Source organism: Chaetodon trifascialis, chromosome 19, assembly GCF_039877785.1.
Source record: "Chaetodon trifascialis isolate fChaTrf1 chromosome 19, fChaTrf1.hap1, whole genome shotgun sequence".
In the NCBI taxonomy this organism is placed as follows: Eukaryota; Metazoa; Chordata; class Actinopteri; order Chaetodontiformes; family Chaetodontidae; genus Chaetodon; species Chaetodon trifascialis.
Window position 1 is genome coordinate 24,396,244 of NC_092074.1, and position 7,717 is coordinate 24,403,960.

The 7,717-nt window shown below is 51.4% G+C and overlaps 1 protein-coding gene across 7 annotated transcripts in view; it reads left to right on the forward strand.

Annotated features, from left to right (window-relative positions):
• The window catches only part of cdc42bpb (CDC42 binding protein kinase beta (DMPK-like)), a 37,481-nt gene that overhangs the window by 24,634 nt on the left and 5,130 nt on the right, over window positions 1-7,717 (forward strand). For 4 of the 7 annotated variants that reach the window (XM_070987018.1, XM_070987023.1, XM_070987020.1 and 1 more), the window contains 13 exons: window positions 427-506; window positions 3,043-3,117; window positions 3,201-3,272; window positions 3,502-3,607; window positions 4,289-4,425; window positions 4,520-4,659; window positions 5,001-5,082; window positions 5,160-5,376; window positions 5,768-5,830; window positions 5,917-6,158; window positions 6,989-7,343; window positions 7,515-7,612; window positions 7,710-7,717. The exon at window positions 7,710-7,717 is cut by the window's right edge and continues 77 nt beyond it. In XM_070987018.1, the coding sequence (XP_070843119.1) occupies window positions 427-506; window positions 3,043-3,117; window positions 3,201-3,272; window positions 3,502-3,607; window positions 4,289-4,425; window positions 4,520-4,659; window positions 5,001-5,082; window positions 5,160-5,376; window positions 5,768-5,830; window positions 5,917-6,158; window positions 6,989-7,343; window positions 7,515-7,612; window positions 7,710-7,717 (1,675 nt within the window). Of the gene's footprint in view, window positions 1-426; window positions 507-1,441; window positions 1,487-3,042; window positions 3,118-3,200; window positions 3,273-3,501; window positions 3,608-4,288; window positions 4,426-4,519; window positions 4,660-5,000; window positions 5,083-5,159; window positions 5,377-5,767; window positions 5,831-5,916; window positions 6,159-6,988; window positions 7,344-7,514; window positions 7,613-7,709 lie in introns of all 7 variants that reach the window. The other 3 variants (XM_070987017.1, XM_070987022.1, XM_070987019.1) reach the window with 1 other exon arrangement.

Genomic DNA, 7,717 nt, shown 5'->3' on the forward strand with positions numbered 1-7,717 from the left:
TTCGTGACCGTTTCCACGATGTCTTAAACACCAAAACCACACGTTGAACTGAGAACGGCACGACGACGACACATGACCTGCTGAGTTTGTTGTTTTTGAAAACAATATCCTCGTCTAGAATCTGATGGGTCATTCTCACGTTCAGCTCTTTGTCAGCATTTGATCTGAGGAGACGACTGCTGTCCCTCTGAAAGACAAAGGTTTTCTGTCTTCATGGACCGTTTCAGCTGCTCCAGTTCAGACTTTCCTTTGTCGTATTTTTTGTGCTATTTACAATGAAATTTATGTTTTGCAGAGGATGTTAGTCTGCTGACATTCTCCACGGTGTCCCTCCTTTTTTGGAAAGGGGTGCTGTGGTCTCTGTGGACAGCAGGGTACATGTTGTCTCGACATACTCACCTTACATACTCACCTGTCTCTCTGCAGGGCTGAAGCTTCCAGACTTCCAGGACTCCATTTTTGAATATTTCAACACGTCTCCTCTGGCTCCTGACCTCACCTTCAGAGTGAGTCACCTGTCTGTCTGTCTGTCTGTCTGTCTGTCTGTCTGTCTGTCTGTCTGTCTGTCTGTCTGTCTGTCTGTCTGTCTGCCTGTCTCACCTGTCTGTCTGCCTGTCTCACCTGTCTGTCGGTCTGTCTGTCTGTCTGTCTGTCGGTCGGTCGGTCTGTCTCACCTGTCTGTCTGTCTGTCTGTCTGTCTGTCTGTCTGTCTCACCTGTCTGCCTGTCTCACCTGTCTGTCTGTCTCGCCTGTCTGTCTGTCTGTCTGTATGTATGTCTCACCTGTCTGTATGTCTCACCTGTCTGTTTTATGTTGTGATGTCAACAAAAGCCTGAATTTATCTGATCATTTTTGAAGCTTTTAACATCTACACCAACAAAGAGACGCGTCACATGAAGCTCTTCCTCGCGGTCGAGTGGACAAATATGACGTTCAGGCTCTGATGTGAAAACGATGACTCAGCGTGTGCGGACAGACTGCGGCTGTTCATTATACATACGGACAAAAGGACCCGATGATCAGTGTTGACTTAATTAACGAAGCCTTTGTTGACACTGTGGTTCAGCACAGTGTCGGCGTGACGCAGCAGTGCCGTGAAAAGGCTTTTCCTTTGGTGATTGAGAGACCCCCCACCCGACAGTCAGTACGCAGACTGTAGATCCTCACTGATGCTGTCGCCATGGCGGCAGATTTAGATGAGTCACGCTGCTGCGCCGCGTTTGTGAACGTCGTTTCTGCTGCGGCGATGCTGTCCTGCAGGTAGTCTTACTCACGTTGATGTGTTACTGCGCTCACCTGCATCCATCCAAACAGGCCCTCAATCACAAAACACATAACAGGAAACTGTAGAAGTGAATTGGCTGGTCACATGATGATGATGTCACTCAGGTGTAGTGTTGAGTGTCTGAAGTTGGTGTTTGTTTCTCTCTGCAACATTGAGGCGCCTGTTTGCTCCGCCTCCTCACTGGTCGCCCTCTGGGAAGAAGTAAGTCCATCCTCCAGGTTACCCATAAAGCCCTGATACTGCCACCCTTACCCACAATCCTTCAGGCCAGCTAGCTGTCAGATGTAACCGTGGTCGTAGCTGCTAGCTTTGTTCTACAATGACAGTTAGTCATTAGCAGACGCTTTTATCCAAAGCGGCGTACATATGAACTAACTCACCGATGGCGCAGCATCAGGGCCGTTTTGGGCTTCAGTATCTTGCCCAAGGACACTTAAGCATGTGGACTGCTGAGGCCAGGGATCGAACCACCGACCTCCTGATAGGTGGAAACCACTCTACCTCCTGAGCCACAGTGGGATGTTAGTCATGGTCAGTGTGAGGTGATGTAGAGAGTATTTAACCTCAGCTGTGTTCTGCCACCGCTGATTGGACTGGCTCACCGATGTGTTGTTTACATGCTGCCATCAGCCAATCAGCAGACAGCTCAGGAACACCCTGCCAAGATTGTAACTCTCAGCCTGTAGCCAGGAGATATTAGCCTGCTGAGGTCATCAAAAGAAGGCCCCACCCACATGACGAGACCCCGCCCTCACCAGAGGGCCCACCCATATAGCGAGACCGCCCAATATGTAGATCAGACCGGCATCAGGTCATCAAGCGCCGAGACCCCGCCCCCATCTTTGGGGACAGAACCAGACTTAAGAAAAAAGAACCAAACTCATGTCATTCAAATTCAGCTGATTAAGAAACGAGAACCAATCATATCAATAACCAAAGCTTTCACACTGAGATACGAGGGGGGGCGACTGTGTCAGGAGGTCGAGCGGCCATCCACCTTCAGAGGTCGGTGGTTCAATCTCCGGCCTGGCAGTCCATGCGTTGGGCACGCCGAACCCCACAAACGCCCCTGATGCTGTGCCATTGTGTGTGCGTGAGTTTGAATGGATGAGGTCATCACGAGGCCGAGCCGGCGTGCAGATGTGTGTGTGAACGAGTGAATGCAGACGAGGAGACACTTCATGAAATCAGCCCACTGAGCTTTAACCGGACTCTCCAAACCAGTCACAGGTTCTGTCTCACACCTCTGAGATCACAACACACGAAACTCAGAGATGCTCTACGTTGACGTCTGTCCACGTTGACTTCTGTCCATGTGACCACTGGCTCTTCTCTGCATGTGGTTGGACAGTGCTCGTAGGTTAACACAGTTCAGGAGGAAGTTTTTGCCAAAGCCAGCCGTCACTCAGTGTCTGCTGTCACTTGACGACGCCTCTCGTTAGCTGGTCTCAGAGCTGCTGAAGGGAAACCAGGAATGACTCAGCTGGAGCTTTCTGCAGCACGATGACGACAAAGCACAACACGTTTTGGTGCTAGCATGTTAGCATCTGTCAGATTGGCAACAACATTTTTACGTCCTCCATGTTCAGTCAAAGGTCACATTTCACAGAGAGCTGATTAAAAGAAAGAAGTCAGAGGAGGAGCAGGAGGAGCTCAGTGTGCCTGCAGACAGCGCTGAGGGGAAAGCCACCCACCCTGCATGTTTAACTATGAGTGAGCAGTTTTCAGGTGTGTTGTCTCTCCTCTTTGACCTGCAGACCACAGACATAGACTCCACCCCCCTGAAATCAGAGACCACGCCCCCCTCGCCCTCCACCACCTGTGATCACGAGGTCAGTCACGAACACTGCGAATGTCGTGTTTTTGATAGGACGCCTTTCACACGACCGCTCCCTCACCTGTCCTCTGTCAACAGGAAGGGAAAGCAGTGTCAGTCCCAGCAAGCCCCTCCCCCACCTACCAGAGCTCAGCACTGACTGCACCAAAGGTAGGCTACACCTGTGCGTGTGTGCGTGCGTGCTTGTGTGTGTGTCAGACTACACTCATCCAGTCAGTGAACATAGAGAGCGTCTGTGACCATCAGCTGTCGACCTTTGACCTTTTCTTTTGATGGTCTTTTTGTCATACGTGTGTGTGTGTGTGTGTGTGTGTGTGTGTGTGTGTGTGTGTGTGTGTGTGTGTGTGTGTGTGTGTGTGTGTGTGTGTGCGCTTCACAGCCCAAAGCTCACCAGCTGAGCATCAAGACGTTCTCCAGTCCGACCCAGTGCACACACTGCACCTCGCTGATGGTGGGCCTCATCAGACAGGGCTTCGCCTGTGAAGGTACGCAGCACCCTCACACTGATCCGCACACAGGTGGGCTGTTACGTCAGCCTCCCCCTGCAGGTGACGGCCGCCTGACGCTTGAAGGTAAACATGTCAGTGGGCCTGGAGGTGAAATTGGGCTGTTGGTTAATGAGACAGAGCGTAGAGTAGGTGGTCCGCTGCCCGCCTCCTGTCCACGGGTCTCTGTAGAAGGCCGGGTACTGAAGCCCTGATTCCAGACCAGCACCTCATCCTAAACCTGGTCCCAGTGTGAGTCAGAACCTCGTAAAGTGGATTTACTATAAACGCAGCCATTGAAATCCTGAATCACACAGGACATGCTACTGTCTTCAGCGTCCTGTCATCAGCTGTTTGAATAGAACCAGTTATCAACAGGAAGTGATCAATCAATACGACACCATTGATAAAGTAAGTTCAGCCCGCTGAGTATTAGGAACTGTGTTAATGGAGCTTTGACCACGTAATCAATAATCAAACTTCAGCTGACTGACTGTCTGTCTGTCTGTCTGTCTGTCTGTCTGACTGACTGTCTGTCTGTCTGTCTCTCTGTCTCTGTCTCTCTCTGATGCTCTTGTCTGTCTCTGTGTCTGACTTTCTTTCTGTCTGTCTCTCTCACTCTGTCTGTCTGTCTGACCTGTCTCTCTGATGCTGTCTGTATCTGCGTCCATCTCTCTGTAGTTTGTTCCTTCATCTGCCACGTTTCCTGTAAAGACCACGCCCCCCTGGTCTGTCCAATCCCAGCAGAGCAGGCCAAGAGGCCGCAGGGCATCGACGTCCAGAGGGGCATCGGCACCGCCTACAAGGGCTACGTCAGGGTAAGTGATGACGGTACTGACGCAGTACTGATGCAGTACTGATGCAGTAGTTGTACTGCAGTTCCAGACTCACATGTTGCCATCTTTCTGTCAGATCCCAAAGCCCAGCGGGGTGAAGAAAGGCTGGCAGCGAGCGTTCGCTGTGGTCTCTGATTGTAAACTGTTTCTCTATGATGTCCCAGAGGGAAAGTCCACCCAGCCGGGGGTGGTGGCCAGTCTGGTGCTGGATCTCAGGTAACTGTCCACGTTCAGCAGCAGGTCTTCTCTCGTCAGTGTCGCCCAGCAGCTTTGTTAACTCTTCGTGACTTAACTCAGAATAATCCAGAAAATTGGAATTAGGATTTTATTTGCCTGCTCGGTCTTAATCACCCTGGGCAGGCTGCCCCAGTAGAGCCTCGCTATGGGAAGCACTGGGGTATTTTAAGAGCAGTTGGGTAGTTTTGAGAAGTTTCAGGTAGTTTAAAGAAGTTCCAGCTGGTTTTGCCTTTGAAAAGGTTGTTCTCCTCTTGTGGCCTCCTGATTTGTAGAACCTATTCTGCAGTATATCGATACCGGAAACATGGTTTGTGTTTCAGAGACGAGGAGTTTTCCGTCAGCTCTGTCTTGGCGTCAGATGTAATCCACGCCACCAGGAAGGACATCCCCTGCATCTTTAGGGTAGGTGACCCCGCTGACCCCTCGCTGGCTGACCTCTGACCTCCACTTTTCTGACCCATATTTTGTTCCATGATCAGGTGACGTCCTCCCAGCTGATCTCGCAGCTCTGCTCAGTGTCTCTTCTGGTGCTGGCAGAGAGCGAAGTGGAGAAGAGGAAGTGGGTCAGGATCCTGGAGGGTCTGCAGAGCATCCTTACCAAGAACCTGCTGAAGAACCGCCGGGTCCATGTCCTGCACGAGGCGTACGACGCCTCACTGCCCATCATCAAGACCACGCTGTCCGCCGCTGTGCTCGGTCAGCTTCTGTTCAGTGCTAAGTGTTGTGATTAAACTAAGCTAATTTCTGAACAGGATAATTGCTGAATCGTCTTTACCGACATTTCAACGAAACAATAAATGCACATAAACATCGACTAGACGGGGCAACGACACGAGGTCCAGAGAGACAGCGGAGTTATTGAACTGCATGAACTTTATACCAGTAATATTAAAATGTACATCACCAGTGACACAACGTTAGCAGAGAGGATGAGCACAAAGAGAAGGAAGCAGAAACAAAACTAGAATTTCAAAATAAAGGTCTCTGATCGTGAAGAATTCACAACATAAGATACCAGTACGTGAAATGTTTGACTTCTTTCAGCGGCAACTGCTGTTGATGATTTTCAAACATGTTTCGTCTACAGATCGAGAGAGGATCATCCTGGGAACAGAAGACGGACTGTTTGTGGTCGAGGTCACCAGAGATGGTGAGACAGGCAGTCAGACAGTCAGTCAGTCAGTCAGTCAGTCAGTTGATATTCAACAGATGACTAACCCCCGCCTCTCTCTCCAGTGATCGTACGAGCAGCAGACAGTAAGAAGGTTTATCAGATCGATTTGATCCCAAAAGAGAAGATCGTCGCTTTGCTCTGCGGACGGAACCGTCACATTCACCTTCACGCCTGGGGGGCGCTGGAGGGCGCCGAGTCCGCCTTTGACATCAAGCTGACGGACACCAAAGGCTGCCAGGCTCTGACGACGGGGTTGCTTCGACCCGGAGGCCCCGCATGTCTGCTGGCTGCCATCAAACGCCAGGTCAGAGAACAAAGCAGCGGATAGGACAGAGACAAGTTTTCTTTGACGTATCCCCACGAAGTAAATGTTGTTATAGAAGAATGACGTCATCGAGTTTAGATTGGTTTCCTATCAGCCTCGTTTTCTCTGTTTCTGTCTGCTTTCGCCGCCTCACGCCGGCCCTGGCTGTAGTTCTTAGGCTACGTTCCCACCAAACGCGATGAAACAAGATCGCGCCACAAGATTACATACAAAGTCAATGCAAAGACCCGATTTGAAGCGTCATTTTGCCGGGCGGCGCGATGGACGCGTTGGCCACGCCATCGCTTCATCGCTCGAGTTGAAATTATTGAACTTTTGCGGCGGATTCACGTGAAGACGCGGCGCGACAGCCTATCAGCGTTGAGATCGTCATCGACGTGCTGACGTACGGACGTAGTCGACGAGAGAATGAAATGTTGTTGGGCGGGCTTGTCGTGCGCCGCGATGACGCCGCAAGGGGTTTTTGTACCAGTGTCAAAACTGGAGCGTCTGGCGCGACGCAATTTCATTTGAGGCGCGATTTGAGGCGTTTGGTGGGAACGTAGCCTTACTCCTTTGTCCCGTATAAAATGATTGCAGTCTCACTTCACCTCGGCGGTCTGATGTTTCTCTCCTCTCTCTTATTTCCAACGTGCTGTTCATCGTTTCTTCAGAGTTTGATGCGGTGTGTCCTGTGTGGTCGGTCGTTCCTGGGCTCTGAGGAAAATGGAAATGTCTTTGCACCAACAGTAATACCACGCCGGTGAGGGCGGGTGGTTGTGGTCCTGTCCCTGTCCTCACGCTCTGGTTCTGTTTTTGTCTCTCTCCAGGTTCAGTGCTACGAGATCACTCGAGCAAAGCCCCACTATAAGAAACTGTGGGAGGTGCAGGCTCCAGGGCTGGTGCAGTGGTTGGGAATGGTGAGGGAGCGACTGTGTGTCGGTTATCCTTCGGGCTTCGCTCTGCTAGCCCTGCAGGGGGAGTCGTCCCCCATCAGTCTGGTGAGCCCTGGCGACCCGTCACTGGCCTTCCTGGCCCAGCAGTCTCTGGACGCCCTGCACGCCCTGGAGGTGGGATCCACCGAGCTGCTGCTCTGCTTTAGCCAGCTTGGAATCTATGTGGACGGACAAGGCCGCCGGTCCCGAACCCAGGAGCTGATGTGGCCCGCCACACCGCTTGCGTGCAGTACGTTATTAGTACATGGACGGTTTCTAGTAGAACAGCAAACAGTCAGATATTTGTGTCTGGGTTTCAGATAAGCTCAGACAGGTGCAGATGGTTGTCAGGTGAGTTTGGACAGGTTCATTATGAAGGACAGCTTCAGTGTGATCAGTGCCAACACCTGTCTCTTTCCAGGCTCTAACACGTCCCACCTGACCGTCTACAGTGAATACGGGGTCGACGTCTTTGATATTCACACCACAGAGTGGGTTCAGACCATCTCCCTCCGCAAGGTAACCAATCACAGAGCAGCACTGATCAGAACACAGCTCAGCAAAGAGCCAGTCACAGTTTAGAGCCAGCCAATCCCATCCCTGTCTCTGTCCTCAGATCAGACC